At 39.8% G+C, this 16,276-nt stretch overlaps 1 protein-coding gene across 4 annotated transcripts in view; it reads left to right on the top strand.

Annotated features, from left to right (window-relative positions):
* Nucleotides 1-14,481, top strand: part of pcnt (pericentrin) — a 70,026-nt gene extending 55,545 nt beyond the window's left edge. For all 4 annotated transcript variants that reach the window (XM_049479156.1, XM_049479158.1, XM_049479157.1 and 1 more), the window contains 12 exons: nt 431-653; nt 736-886; nt 2,262-2,750; nt 3,879-4,076; nt 4,196-4,366; nt 4,959-5,120; nt 8,586-8,750; nt 9,617-9,843; nt 10,586-10,662; nt 10,758-10,899; nt 12,143-12,273; nt 14,014-14,481. In XM_049479156.1, coding sequence (XP_049335113.1) covers nt 431-653; nt 736-886; nt 2,262-2,750; nt 3,879-4,076; nt 4,196-4,366; nt 4,959-5,120; nt 8,586-8,750; nt 9,617-9,843; nt 10,586-10,662; nt 10,758-10,899; nt 12,143-12,273; nt 14,014-14,057 — 2,180 coding nt within the window. In that variant the 3' untranslated portion in view covers nt 14,058-14,481. The remainder of the gene's footprint in view (nt 1-430; nt 654-735; nt 887-2,261; nt 2,751-3,878; nt 4,077-4,195; nt 4,367-4,958; nt 5,121-8,585; nt 8,751-9,616; nt 9,844-10,585; nt 10,663-10,757; nt 10,900-12,142; nt 12,274-14,013) is intronic.
* Nucleotides 14,482-16,276: the final 1,795 nt, after the last annotated feature.

The raw sequence follows: 16,276 nt of genomic DNA, 5'->3' as shown, positions 1-16,276 counted from the left end.
AAAAGGGCTGCTTATCCAGTGCTTAAAATCCCATTTGTGTGGATCGTGGTGTTTGTTAGCTGAGTTCTAATACTCAGTGTCTGGGCTGTACTCACAAGAGGGGTATTCAGTTAGTGTCCTGATAGTTCACTGTACTTGCCTGAATAAAGGACTCAGGAGTGATGTTCTGTTAGTGTTCTGATTATGTATTGGGTGGGGCAAATATAATCTGGTGAGCCAATTAGAGAAATATTGACTTATCATTTTTGTCAGAAGTACACTGATACCGAAACCTAGTTAAAATGATCTATTGTGTAATAAATACTGTATTACTACATAAAATAAAGTACTATTTATGTGGATTTGCACAGTAGAATGTATACTGTACAGTTTACCTTCATGCTATGATCTTTAACTTTTTCATTTTTTCCTTTTTTTGGACTGGGTTTAGTTGATGACTTGGAGAGGCAGTTGCAGCAAGAACAAACTAAATTACATGACCAGCACTGTCGTCTGGTGGAGGAACAGTCCAGAACAGCTGAACAGCATAAGCAGTTAGAAGCAGAACAGAAGATGGTTTCTGAGCTGAAGGCAGAACTACAGGAGAGCAGTCAGCTGCTGCATTCTGCCTGTAAAAGCCAGGAGGAGCTGCAGAGTCAGATCCACAAACTCCGGTAATGTTGAAGCAAGCACTCCTGTTTAACTTTTCGTCTAGGCTAATGTTTAATTGTCTAAAAGAATGTGTGTCTTCCAAAGGCTAAAACTGGAGGATGAGGAGCAGGAGCACCAGACCTGTGTAGAGGCTGTGAGAAGAGAGCAGGTTCGAGTGAATCAGCTCCAGGAGGAGCTCCAGCAAGAGAGACTGAACAGCCAGCATGCACTGGAGCAGAATACACACACGCAAGAGGTGCAGCATTTAATGCATACAATTTTGAAATACTGTGTAGTGTTTAAAAACAGTCTCTATTTCCAATTATTAGTTCACATGTAAAGATGTTTAAACTCTGACCACTAGATACTGCTGGTTGTATGCTTGATGGGTCCCACTAAATGTCCCACTAATCTTTTTCTAATATTTAAGCTGACAAACCAACAAAATGCTTGTATTTACCTCAGAATTGCTTTTTTAATTGAGTTTACTTAAGCAATGCAAATTCCATTAATAAATGTAGCTCAGTATGACCTGAATTGCACTTCTGAGGTAAATGTATGATTAAGTAATCTAGTTTTTATTCATTTTTGCAGTTGCTGAAGTGTAGTGCAGTTAACAGTGTTTTACTATCCTTTCTAAATCCCACTCACACCCATTCCACCCCACCCACATCAATGTCACCTTATCCACAACCATCCCCCCCTACCCAACCACCACACACATTCATATACATCTCTGAAAAAAATGAGACCAAAAAAGAGACCACTTCTCTTTCTGAATCAGTTTCTCTGATTTTGCCATTTATAGATTTCTTTGAGTAAAATGAACATTGATTTATTCTATAAACTATCCAAATACAAATATTGTCATTTAGAGCATTTATTTGCAGAAAATGAAAAATGGCTGAAATAACAAAAAAGATGCAGAGCTTTCAGACCTCAAGTAATGCAAACAGGTTTATATTCAAAAGTTTTAAGAGTTCAGAAATCCTTATTTGGTGGAATAACCATGTTTTTTAATTAGAGGTTTTATGTATCTTGGTATGTTCTCCTCCACCAGTCTTACACACTGCTTTTGGTTAACTTTGCCACTCCTGGTGCAAAAATTCAATCAGTTCAGTTTGGTTTGATGGCTTGTGATCATCCATCTTCTTCTTGATTATATTCCAGAGGTTTTCAGTTTGGACTCATAATTTTTAAATGGTCTCTTATTTTTTCCAGAGCTGTCTATACACGAAACATACAGTCTAGTACAAAATGATCATGGTATTTAAAAAAAAAAAAATTTTAATTCCATTCAGACATATCCTCATTATATCTGGATTTGCTCTGTTGACTCTAACTTATTTTAAGTAAAGAATATCTAAAGGAATGTTACCAGTGTTTAAGCGAAAGTGAATGATGTGGAAGCCTATATGTAGGAGTTAGAATAGCTATAAATTTACCTCAGCAGTGCTTACTCGGTTACATGTGAGTAAACTTTACTTATAGAAATGCAGCCACTTTTTGGTTTACTTTTGGTATACCAAAACCAAAATTGGTTTGAGTCCTGGGCAAGTATTTTCAGAAGCAGTATTTTCTGTTGCCTAATATTCTGTGCATTCCTGTAATTTTCTTTAACTGTGTTGCAGTCTCTGCGTGCCGCCCTGACTGAGCATTCGTCCCGTCTGAGCCAGCTCAGCGCCGAGCTGGAGCAGGAGCGCACGGCCGTCAGTAATCTGCGCTCGGAGCTGCAGATCGAGCAGTCCCGCTGTGAAGCCCTGCTGGCCCAGGAGCGCGAACGCACCCAGCTAGCCCTAACGCAACTGGATGAGGCGCACTCCCATACCGCTCAGCTGTCTGATTCGCTCTCCCGTCAGACCAAGGAGCACGCTCGTCGTCTGGAGGAGGAGGCCAGGTCCCAGGAAGCAGCTAGCGCTCACGACAGGAAGTTCATCCAGGACCTTCGGGCACAGCTGGATCAGGAGAGGACACAGGCCGAGGAGCTCGCTGGCATGGTGGAGAGACTGCAGGCTCAGGTACTACAAAACAAGCGCAGGCAGGAGGAACAGCGGGAGCAGGACGTCCAGAGGGAGCAGGGGGAGGTGACCTCGCTGCGGGCAGCTCTGGAAGGTCTGCAGGTAAGAATAACCACTGCAGAAAAGCATCTTTACAAGACACAAATTGCACAAATTTGTACTTTGTCTGAAAATTGGCATTGTCGACACATGGCAAACTGAACTTTGTGTGTTTTGTTTCTGTACATTAGAGATACAAAGAATGCGGTCAGATGATATTTTTCAAATTTAGCCAATTATGTGACCAGATTAGCTCATCTTTTGGTGTAAAGGATTACAGCAGCTCTGTGCAAGCCTCATTGTATGGGCTCTTTGGTTATTGCAAGCTGCAGTATATTTTAACCGCTAGTCTGGCTTTATTTATTTATTTATTTATTTATTTATTTATTATATATTATTTTTCTGTTTCTGAAATGTGTATCTTATGGAGAGAAAGGGAATAAAGACTAAAGACAAAACAGCAAACAAGCAAACACACACACTGCAAATCACACAAACCAGCAAATGCTCTAGAGCACATTCAACCACCACTAAAAGTGCAGCCTCAGAAGTCAGAGAGCTAAAGGAATCACATTCAAATAATATAAATCTTATCTGAAAATAAGATCACTTCACACTTTAGTTCTCTACAGCGAGATCTGAGTTTCACAGCTTTATTTAATGTGTGTTGATTCCAAACTATATATAGAGACAAATACAGTAAATACACAAGGTGGGCAATATGACATTTTTAACTGGATTGTTATGAAGGTTATCTTGTATTTTGTTACGAGTGTAATTAGTCCTGTATATGTGGATAAAATGCAGGACAATCTAAATAAACGTCACAGTGCTCCATATGGGGTTGTTTGATTGCAGTTCTAAACAGTCAATTCTACTGATGAATTTTGGCTGCAGTCTTATGAATTGTGAATGTTTTGTTAAATATCGTTATATAATTTATTTACAATATCTCCCAGGTCTAGCAGAACTTTATGAAAGGCCTGCAATATGATGTATTAGCTAACCAGGTAAAATGGCATCAAGCCCCTCCCTCTATCTGCATCTGTGATCAACCAGCCGAGCTGAAAGATTAACCAATTAAAACACTGATCGGTTCAACTGTAGTGTAGATGATAATTTACTGTAAGCCTTTTCATATACTGGTATCATAGCCTGATGTAATGCTTATATAAACTACTCTGCCTGCAGGCACAGCGGACAGAGGTCAGTCGCAGTCTGGAAGCAGAGAGACAGAGAGCCTCACAGCTTCAGACAGAGCTGGACTCTATGAAGGAGAAGCTGAGGACAGTGAAGGAGAGGGAGGAGCAGAGGGAGAAGCAGAGGAAGCGTGAGAAACAGGCACAGGAGGACAAAGAGCGACGGCAGGAACGCACCAGAGAGAAACTGGTATGAGAGAACTTTGACTGTTCTTACTGTTTCATATTTTCTTATTTTATTTTATTTATTTTTTTTTTTATGTAGACTCACTTGAATTTTTTTTTTTTTTTTTTTCTTCCTCTGTGTAGCTGGAGTTGGAGGTACTGCGTGAACGCGATCAGCAGCATTTACGGCAGCTACAGCAGACTCTGGCTGATCTGGGGCCCCAGGAGAAGCGTCTCACTGCAGACCACCTGCACAGAGACTCGCACAACACTGAGAACATATCTATAAACCACACATCTATCAGTCACACACAGGTAATAAACTTGCATGGGATTTTTCACACCAGAAAATCCTGATTAAGAGTTCAAGCCAATGTTAATGAGCTCAGATTCCTTTTATTCTGTTGATAAATAAGGGTTAATCTATAGTTACAGTAGATACGGGAATCATCAGCAGTAATCTGTTGTACGTGTACTGCTGCGTGATGTGCCTGCACATCAAGGGGAGTCGGATTTTGGCACAACACTGCTTTTTCTTCTTCTGTTCTTTAATTGGTCACTTCTACTTGTAATGTAGAAGTGTAATGTAATGAAAGTTTAAACCATCTACAAAGTGTTTTCACACTGCGGACAGACCAGACCATGGATTGAGATCCGCACCCCTTTTAGGTCTGACCAAATTTAAGTTCTTTTGTCCGGACCTAATGAGGTTTGTGATATTTATTGATGTGCATCAGGTTCATCTTTATGTACTGATATTTAGCCACACAGAGCTACTCTACTAAACACAGCAGAATTTAAATTACCTAGTTATAGAAGCAGGTATGAGTCATGAGAAGACCAAGCATTAATATATATAATTAGTAATTGCTTGATACACTCAGCTTTTTTTGTGTTTGTGTTACAGAATTCTCCCTCGTCTGCTACCTCCTCTCTGGTGGAGCGCTTGATGACTGAAAACTCTGAGCTGGCACAGCGTCTGGCATCTCTAAGCGAGGAGAAAATTTCTCTTAAACACACACTGTCCTGCCTGGAGAGAGATCTGCACAACCTTAAACGCAGTGAACAGGTACGTCTCCTATGGCTTTATGAACAGTGTGTGAGTCCTTTACACCAAGACTCATTGTCATTTACCAACACTCGCTTGAAAGCCCAATGTGAGAGATTACTCAGCCCTACTAAATTGTCAATATACAGGTGCTGGTCAACGAATTAGAATAATTTGAAATAGTGCAATCATGAAATTCTTTGAATGCATTTTTTGTGCAGAAAGCAAATCAGGTGTTCACCGCACCTGTCCTACTCGATAGACTAATCACAGAACTCGTTACCTGGAAAAAAATTTGCTCAGCTTTCCAAAAGGCCCATTTAGGCCATTTAACTGTGACACTGTTGTTTTATTGAATTAGAATAATGGAGAAACCGTTTCATTGAATTAGAATAAATGCTCAAATTTTTGTTTTCTGTGAAGAGTGTTCACTGTGCAGTCTAAAGTCAGGGTTGAGTAGAATTTCTAAGTTGTAAAATCAATCATGGGTAAGCAGCGCGACCTCTCAACCGGAATAGTGGCTCAAATTCAAGCCCTTCGCCAACAAGGCTTGACCCAAACTAAAATTGCTGAGTAGCTCGGCATCAGCCAGTCTTCCGTCTGCAAAGCTCTCAAGAAAAACTGCAGCAAGCGCACCAACTAGAAAAACTTCTGCTCGCGACAACAAGCAGCTGAGAAAGATCGCAGTCAGCAACCGGTTCAAGTCCACTTCCGAGCTCACCGACTTGTGGAACAAGCAGACCGGCGCTGACGTCTTCAGATCAACCACTTACCGTCGTCTGCGCGAACTCTGCTTCAAATCTCGCGTTCCAGCAGTAAAACCGATGCTGAACAAGAAACAAATGGAGAAACGGCTGAAGTGGGCCAAAGAACATGGCGAGTGGACTGCTGAAGACTGGCAGAAAGTGGTCTTCAGTGACTAATCACGCTTCTGCATCTCCTTCGGTGACCAAGGTCCTCGTGTCTGGCGTCGTGGTGGCGAAACCTACAACCACGAGTGCGTGAAAAGATCCGTCAAGTTTCCCCAGAGCGTTATGGTCTGGGGATGCATGTCCGCTCGAGGTGTAGGGAAACTCTGCTTCCTCAAGAAGACTGTCAATGCAATTTCAACAGGATCTTGCACCGGCTCATGCGGCAGAGTCGACCAAAGATTGGTTCACTAAAAAACAGCTTGAAGTTTTGGCATGGCCGGCCAACTCTCCTGACCTCAATGTCATTGAAAACCTTTGGGCCATCGTCAAGCGGAAAATTCGCGACAGAAAGCCTACTACGCTGGACCAACTGAAGCAGAACATCGCCACTGCCTGGGAAGCTGTGAGTGCGGAAACTTGCGACAAGCTGGTCAAATCGATGCCGCGGAGACTTCAGGCAGTCATACAAGCCAAGGGGGCAGCCACAAAATACTGAGAAAGTGATGATTGTAATTATAATAAAAATTATTCTAATTCAATGAAACGGTTTCTCCATTATTCTAATTCAATAAAACAACAGTGTCACAGTTAAATGGCCTAAATGGGCCTTTTGGAAAGCTCAGCTGAGCAAATTTTTTTCCAGGTAACGAGTTCTGTGATTAGTCTAACGAGTAGGACAGGTGCGGTGAACACCACCTGATTTGCTTTCTGCACAAAAAATGCATTCAAAGAATTTCATGATTGCACTATTTCAAATTATTCTAATTCGTTGACCAGCACCTGTATTAAAAACGAATTTTTTATAAGATAATTCTTTTTTTATCTGCTACATCTTCATGCAATTTAATAAAAATAAATAAAACATAATGGGTTGTTTGTGTGGAAATTGTTTGTTCTGGTGCAAATTATTATATTAATAAAATAAAGTATAGGACTATGACCAGATTAAGTTGTCTTACAATGCAATTGTCTTATGTTTATTTAAAAAAAACTGTTATTGATACTCTGATAGCATGCTTGATAGTTAAATAGCACATATTAAAGTTTTACAAATAAACATAGTATAAATAGTAAAGTAGTGTTTAGGTTTTTGTCATATAGTATCATAATGTATATTGTCATCAAGGTGTGTTAGGCCTAGTCCAATTTCTTTGTACCCCTACCAGTTCTTAGGGGGTAATACTCTCCCTAAGAATTGGAACATCCCTTCAAGAACCCGATATATCTCCTATAGGTCAGTGACCTAGCTGCTGGTTAGTTAACTAGTTAACTTTAGGGCATCGTATGTCTCTAAAAAGGGGCAGGTGCTGCAGTAATTAAGGATTTGTCCATTCATTAATCTCTCTGATGGAGCTAAATTTTATTTATTTTATTAGCTTTTATTTTACTTTTCATTCCCTTTTAAATGCTGTCTGTTGCACCGTTTAAGGTGAAACGGAAAAAGTAAGCTAGCTAGCTATTGAGATCAATTACTAGCAAATATTTTTAAAAACAATAGGCTTGTTATGAAGAAAATGGCTTTAACACATTTGAAAATACATTTTAACTTTTAGTAAAAGTAGTTATCATAATTTTTAACAAGTAAAATACTCTTGGGGCACTTGTGCCCCATCTTGCCAGTGATTCTTGACCCTCTTTTTAGGTGTGATCAGTTAGAAGGGTAATATAACCCTAACACTCCCCATATTCCTCTAGCCTAACAAAAATCAAAGTCAAGTCAAAGTGGTTTTTATTGTCATTTCAGCTATATACAGAGTTCACAGTGAAACGAAACAACGTTCCTCCAGGGACCATGGTGCACATAAACACAGTGTAGACAGAACTACGGTGGCCGAGAAAGCCCAGCGCAGTGCAAATTGAAAAGCGCTGCAAAAGCACAAAACACATCCATCAAAATTACAACACAGGCGCAGCAAATAGAAAAACGCGCTGCAAAAAGAAAAACGCGCTGCAAATAGAAAAACGCGCTGCAAATAGAACCACAACACAACGGAAGTGAGTCACAACACAACAGAATTTTCCCGGGGGACCTTAAAAGATGCTGTACCAGCTGTATACAAAGGACAGTAACTTAAGTGGCAAACAAGCTTCTGAAAAGTAAGTTATGTTTATTACCTGTGATTACCACGGTTGTGTGCATATTATTAAAAGTTCTGCTTCACAAAATGCCTTGTTTGCCACTTATTGTCCTTTGTACACATAGTGAAGTCCGAGACGTTACTGAAGACGCAGCTTAGCTGGTACAGTATTTTTTAAGGTCCCCCGGGAAAATTCCGTTGTGTTGTGACTCACCTCCGTTGTGTTGTGGTTCTATTTGCAGCGCGTTTTTCTATTTGCAGCGCGTTTTTCTATTTGCTGCGCGTTTTTCTATTTGCTGCGCCTGTGTTGTAATTTTGATGGATGTGTTTTGTGCTTTTGCAGCGCTTTTCAATTTGCACTGCGTTGGGCTACTGAGTACCAATTGTAAGTTAAAAAAAGGCAATAATAAGTTACCAACCAGCAGATATTCTACATGGTGTCTATCTGTGCTGGTTTTGATAGTAGGTAATAAACTGTGTCTGGTTGTTGGTTCCAGGAGAAGATTCCTGTACAGTTTGAGCAGACACTGTTGGCAGAGAAGCAGACTTGGCAGAAGGAGAAAGCAGCTCTGCATGCTGCTCTACACAGAGCTGAAACTGACCTCTCAAAGGCCACAGCCAGCAATGAGAACAGACCCTTCAGTGACCTCTCCAACAACAAGGTAAATTTCACACCATCTGTTCAGTCTTGTTGTTCTACAGGTATCTGCTGGTCCTTTCAGGTCTTAAATTAGTTTAGCTGAATTAATACAGTTTGGGTTTTATTTTCACATTTTCCGAATTCGAACTGCAAGTTAGCAGACTGAACTAAGCAGGACCTATTATTGGTGGATCTATGGGGCGTGTCTCTTTTTTTCAGGTGAGTTTATTACTTGTGTAGAAGCTACTGTAGACATGGTAAAAAGGTAAATGGCCTCAACTGAAATCTGTCCCTCTGAAGTGACCCTGTCCTGTCACTCCTTTGTCTGTGTACAGTAAAAATGCATGTGGAATTGGTTATTAGATTTTTATGGACGTAATTTTGTCCAATTTTATACAAATATAAAATCAGCAACCAAAATTGCGAATTATATACATATAGAAGCAAAAAAATAAGCAAAAACAAGATTCCAGAGGCAAAAGACTTTAGCACAAATCTACACAATCATAAAAATTAACAAAAGACTGTCTACTAACCAAGTATGTTATATATTTGATATTTGATTTCTGATTTGAATTTAGATAACCCTAATTTTGCATTGAAGCCCTTTTTCAGTGTAAGAACAGTTAATGTTTTTTGTGCAAAACTGCAAATTTATTTATTTGTTGTCTTTACAAGCTTACTGTAAAATATGTACACTTAAAATTGGTGGTGTGTTCTCCATTGTTGTTAAAGTAAACAGTTTTTTCACTGAGTTATACAACTCAGTTATACAATTATACAAAGTATAAATTGGGTGCAATATACACTTTAAAAGATTAGATTTCCAAAGATGTTTTGACCTTTTTTATGTAAAGCTCTCCCCTCCACTTCTTGTTTCTGCTGCAGGTGCAGAGACTGTATGAGAAGTACCTGAGGGCAGAGAGCTACAGGAAGTCGCTGGTGTATCAGAAGCGCTACCTGCTGCTGCTCCTTGGAGGTTTCCAAGACTGTGAACAGGCCACACTAGCACTGATAGCCCGCATGGGGGCCCAGCCATCCCTCAGCCAATCACAGACCTCCAGACCACTCAGCCGCTTCAGGAGCACAGTGAGAGTGCTCATCGCCATCTCCAGGTAGTGGATAGTGGGGAGATTTGATTGGTTTTAGTTTTTTTTTTTTTTTTTTTTTTTTGTGCAAAGGCTTTTGATTTGTAGAGTCAATAAACCCATCATAAAAATATCAGAAGGAAGATAAAGGTTACCAGGAACAATAAATGATTAAAGTTCACATGGGCAAGAATGTAAATATTACATTTACGCTGATGAGGGATTTATTGAGCTACATTTACAGAAGCTGTGTGTCTCTGTTTCAGTTTGGACCACTATGTTTAATAGCACAGTACATCCGATGCCGATCCCAATAAACTCAAATATTCTCAGATTTTGCAGAAGGGATCAAGGGTTGACCACCTGGTCAGGTGACGTGTTGCAACAAATATTGGCTGTTGGGTCACTTTGCATGTTGGAAAAACAGTCAGGTCCCCCTCTATTGTCCCTGTAGATCTCCCAGATTCATGGTGCAGGTGTGTGACTCCTCTTTCCCCTGCCACCAACAGCATATCCAAACCCTAAGCCCAATAACTCATCCAACTCTTCCAGTGGCAAAAAGAGACCGTTCTCTATTGGCTGCCCTTCCTGGGCCCTTCTTGATAATGCGTCTTAATGATTGTGTGTCTTAGATGCTTTTCTGCCTGTCAAGTAAGAAGGGGTGACATTATGAAGTGCACACTTGCACAGTTCTTATATTGGTGTAGCCCTTTTTTTTTAAAGGAAGGTAAAAGAACAATTTACTAATGGTTTTACCTTTCCCCCTCAGATTAAAGTTCCTCACTAGGAAATGGCAGAGGGCTACAAGGAAAGGCTCAATTGGAAGTGCCACAGTTAACAGTGCAGGTGAGATTCTCATTTACTCAATCACCTTTGCTGGTCTCACAAAACATATCAAGAGGTGTACTATCTTCCAACTTTTTGCCACATCTTTTTCCTAGCTATGAGGACAGAGGTTCTGAAGCCGCAGCAGACTGGTGCTGCGTTTAACTCTCCACCCACCCGAGACCACATCCTCACCCAGCGGGGCCTGGCCTCACCTTTAGTTCCACCAGTCAAGTCTCCCTTCAGGCTGCATAACAGGTAAAGTCTAATGATGAGGATTCCAGGACATGAATTCCTAAGCTTTTAGGTGCTTTCACACCTACCTGGTTTGCTCTGGACCAAACTTTAAGGAGGCAAAAACACCTGGAAAGGCAACTTGCCAAACTGACATAGCACACCTTTTTACAAACCAATCAGTGTGTAGGGAGATGCAGCACATGTAGATAAATGATGAGGACAGGACAGAGTAAAGTTCATTAATGCCCTCAGTCACTAAATTGCAGTTTGAATCCAAAATCAGATACAGTGTATACAGTGTAACAAACACAACAACCTTGGTTATGAATTTGATCTGGACTTTCAAGTATAAAAAAATGCCTTTTACTGAACAGTCATTAATGTAGTCTTTCCTTAAGACCTGTGTATCTTGTTCCACTTAACCCTTTAACGCTTAAATGATTAAAAATATAAATATATTTGGAAGCTTGGGAGTCCCTGTGGTTGTCGTTTAGATCAGGTGTTTTATAGCAAAAAAGCACCATAACATACAAGGTAAAAGGCATCCAGGACCAAAGATGAGAATCACTGCATAATCATGATAAATCTAACAAAAGTGGTGTAACTGCATAAGCCAACATATATGAAACACTGTTTTTGTATGTTTACAGCAATGATGTAAGAATATAGTGAAAATATAAACAGCCAAACGTACTGCTTTACTATAGTCCATATATTTTTATTTATGACCCACTTGTGCACCTCATTGTACAAACCCTTTACATGGCATATCTTCCAATACAGTCATAAAAAAACCTGAAAAAGTCATGTAATCTTAAAATGGCAATTTCCCGCCCTGGAAAAGTTTTGGAAAAATAAAAATACCCAAAATTAGGAAAATTAGGTAAAGTCATGGAAATTTGCAATCTAATGTTTTTCCATTTATTGGCCTACAATAGCTAGTTAGTTAATATATAGTTTTATTTGATATTTTGTTTTATTGTCCATGTCTGCACTTGCCTTAAAGACAAAGAAAATTCCTGAAAAAATCCTGCATGTAACATATATTTATATAAATTATAAATAAATATTTAATAAGGTATTGTATGGTATGGAAAGGTGTAATAACCAAATTGTTGGTTTGTTGCCTGAGGGCAGCACTATGCTATAGTGTTAAGTTCAATTTCAGCATACCAGGCATTGCAGGCTCACATACTTCTATTCTGTAGTCAAATTTTTAGTTATTCTCATTAGTCTCATATATTTTAATTCATGTGGTTCTCAGGGGATATCCCAGCAGCCTACTGGCCCCTTCTGAGCGCACCCTCACCCCATCCCAGGACCAGGAGCGCTCTCTGGCTGAGTACATCCAGCACCTGGAGCATGTTCAGCATCGACTGGGAGCAGTTCAGCCAGGTAAAGGCAGACAAACAGTTGTAAAATTTGTGAACATAACAGATTTAATGTATAGATCATGTTTTGATCTATACATAAATGCCATGTACGATGTTTTTACACTACTTGCATAACTTTACTAAAAAGCATGCTTGGTATCAGTTTACTCAGTTCTTGTATGAGATGTACATGCCTAAAAGAGGGAGATGAAAATAGTGTGTGTGAATTCTGAAAGTTTTACAGACACAAGTAACAATTGCTAATTTGTATGTGAAGCCGTTCGCTTTCCTTTACAGTTCTGTCATCAGGGCTACATTCACATTACCAGGCTAAAGTGACTCAAATCAGATTTTTTGCTCAATGTGACTCAGATCTGAATTTTATGGCTGTGTGATTGTGCCAAATCTGTTTGGGGTTTTTTTTTGTATGTTTTTTTCCCCTTTTTTCTCAAATCAGATTTTGAGTCAATTTTTAAATGTGGTCCTAAATCTGATGCGTATCTGATCCATGGACATGCAACATGAATATGAAGAGTCAATTCGGAAATAATTTGTCTTTTTGCTTTTACGCATGCGCTACGTTCTCTCTCGTATCCTTGCATCTCTTGTTGCAGCTGTAGGTGCAAAAACAAGCAGCCTGGCCTTTTTTTCCACCTCCTCTACCTAAGCATGTACTTCAGACCAGCTGTTTACTCTCCACTCCAACAAAAGATGCTCCACATATGAGCTGCTAGGACAATCGTTTCCCTTTATAAAGCTACAAGTCGTCTCTCTAATGAGAGTTTTTTTGGTGGTGGTGAAGGTGACGTTTATACACGGTTCAATGTGCGCATGTGAGGCGTTTTCAGGGACAGATTTGTTCACATTACACACAGATACAGGGAACTTACATTTGTAAATGTGAACAGTCAAGATGGACACATCAGATCTGAGTAAAAAATCAGATTTGAGCAATGTGGCTTGTAATGTGAACGTAGCCTAAATGTTTTGTCATTATTTAAATGAGTGCTTGTTCTGACACCTAGTGGACACTTTGATTTAATTCACTTTGGGATTTCACTACAGTTCAGTGTTTGCACCTGGGTGTTGGGAAAGAATAAGACATTGGCCACAAATGAATCTGTCTGTGTAATCATGCACCAGGATATATATACTAATAGTATTCTCATTAGTGTATAAATTACATTATAGAGCATAATTGGAAAAAATAGACCCTTTTTTTTTTCTTTGCACTAATTTGCTCATCTGTAGTAAATGTGACCGATTACACAAGACTGTTGGTTTGCTCTGTGACGAATGGGGAGGGGTTTTAATGATCCGTGATGGATAAGTGTTTGCGGCTGATCTGATGTGCCTCCTGTCCTGCAGTCCCCCGTGAGGAGCGGAGGCAGAGTCTCCCAGATATGATGGGCTTTCGGCAGAAATGGTTGCTTGAGAATAGAACCTGGCCCTATTTGAGTTGTTTATCAGCAGGTTACAGGTGGCCTTTAGGTAAGTGAGGCTCGGCCAGACAGTTCTGTACTGTGTGCTTAAAAGATCTAAAGACAAACTCAGCATCTTGTGCTGTCAGTCACATTTACCCCACTTTTTAAAACTTTTTTTATTACATTTTTTTTATCTTTTTGGGTCTGTTATTTCTTGGAATCCAGTAAAGACACTGGAAAACACTTCTTTTTTTCCCCCACCTGGGTGTAAATTTTAAAGGGAAATAAGAAAACTGTTTTCTCTGTTTTAATGCTCATTTTCCCCTTTTCCCATTAAGGTTCCCCCACCATGCTGTCCTGTACCAGAAAATCTGACCGATGAATGATGGAATAACTGTCAGCAGTGACCTCATTTTACTGTTGCCAGTTTTTACTGTATATTCAGTATACATGCCAGTTGATATACTTGACCTTTTTATACTGTAAAGTATTTTTATGTAATTTTTTTTACTTGTTTTTTGTTTGAACTTCAGTTTAAAGACTGCACTGACCACCTGAATGTGTTTGGTAGTAGTCCTAGCTGTTTCTACATCATATATCTTTCTCACGCCATGGTCTGTAAATATGCTCACAGTTAGTAAGTTACATGTTGCAGCTCATTCATTTTTACAACATTTGCACTGGAATCTGTAAAGAGTCAGTCACAGTTATCTGCACAAGGGTGCCTGTTTTGTAACCTTTTTTTAAGTGTCTTTTTTTTTTAATTAAACTATTTCTGTGACTAAATAAATATTTTAATATTTGAAGTGCTGGTGTGTGCTTGGTTGTTGTGACCCTGTTCCAATTCTTTCTCCAAGTCCTTCCACAGATTTTTTAAGTAAGTGTTACATACATGTTTGCATCACTGCTCTACCATCCATGCGGTCTTCTGTGGGTTCATGTTATCTTCCCATTGCTCCAAATGCACTCTTGGCATGGTTTCTTTCTGTAGTATTGCCACATTGTATAAAACTGCACAGGCTCTTTCAGGGGTGACTCTCAGGTGGCGCAAGCAGTTAAATCGCCATTTCAACTGTCAAAATGCCCTTTTCCTTGATTTGCCTCTCTGCATCCGTTGCAGGGTCTGCATAAGGAGTAAGGAGGAAGGGTTGGTATGGGTAACTTCTAGGGGTGTGACCAGATATCGTGGCGATATTGACTGTTTCTCGTCAAGCTTAAACCTGTCTTGCGGGAAGAAAAAAAAACAGTAGAAGAACTCCGCGGTACAGTTAAAAAGAAGTGAATGAAGACAGTAAATGAAGAGTGTGTTCGTCTCAGAGTGTCCAAAAGTCTCCAATAACATAAAATCTCGCTAGATTTGTCGGTCGTCTCATTTTTTAACAAAAAAAGTTGGCAGCACTGACCGACAGTCCCGCTGTCTAACGCCCGGGACAGGACGTGAAATACGGACGTTTGGTCACCCTAATATATTTGCCCACTGGTAACTTACAGCTGTACCTATAGTTTCTGCCACTGCCTCCAGTGGTATTGTTAGTCTAAGTTTTAAACAGCAGGGGGAGATCCATGGGCGTGGTAGTGGGGGGAAAAGTGGACCTGACTACACAGGGCCCGAGTAAAAAGAGGGGCCCATGAAAATCCACGTTCATTGTGTACTGGCATGGACAGGGGCCCACTGACATTGAGAGTGTACAGGGCCCAGAATTTGCTGCTACGCCCCTGGGGAGATCTGACAAATTTTCTTCACATATCAGCCACTGCTTTACTGTTATTTAGGATTTAAACAGATGAATAAATGATGAATGAATTGTTATATTCAGTGTCTTACGTTTTTATTGTTTAACTGCGAAATATTACAACATTTCTGGGTTAATATGAACGTACAGCCCAATGAGTTGACCTATATCTAGATAGCGTTTGCTCCTGAGCTACAGCCTGTGTTCTGTTGATTTGTGCTACCCTTCGATATGTGCTTCTCATCACCAGTGCGCATGCCCAGAACTGCGGGCCCACTTTTTTATGTTTTAATAACAACCGAAGAACCCTTTAATTGTCTGTTAATTTGTGAATATCCTTTACTAATAAAAATAAGACAATAGAAAATCCTAATCCTAAAACTGGCTCTAATCAGCCCAATAAACTGATTCAGGCTTTTCAAATGTCGGTAATGTAAAATGCTGGTGTTCTGTCGAGTTACGTGCTTCCTAAAGGCACTGCGCATGCGCTGACCTACACTTTTTTTTCTATCGGTTTTTGCGGTTTTTATGTTAATTTAACAACCTTGACTCACTGTCATTGCACAACAGTGTAGATGGAAAATAATACAACAATTATTATTAAAGAATACAAAAGCAGTTTGTAATCTCTCATTGTTATAACGTTACCATGATACAGCGGAGTAAAGTTAGTTTGATATTCGATATTCAGCGGAGATTCGCCTTTCGGCCGTTCTCTTGCTCACAGGCAATGTCCTAAACTCTCCCAAATTACACTTTCCAAACCACAGAAGAACAGAGAACAAACTACAAACGTCAGATTTTCTGAAAACACCCAACCTTTCTGTTTCTCCGAGAATATTTACTGAAAATGGCAGGAATCGCTGCA

Source organism: Astyanax mexicanus, chromosome 5 (assembly GCF_023375975.1).
Source record: "Astyanax mexicanus isolate ESR-SI-001 chromosome 5, AstMex3_surface, whole genome shotgun sequence".
Lineage (NCBI taxonomy): Eukaryota > Metazoa > Chordata > Actinopteri > Characiformes > Acestrorhamphidae > Astyanax > Astyanax mexicanus.
Note: the sequence above shows the minus strand (reverse complement) of the source record. Positions and strands in the feature narration are given on the sequence as shown.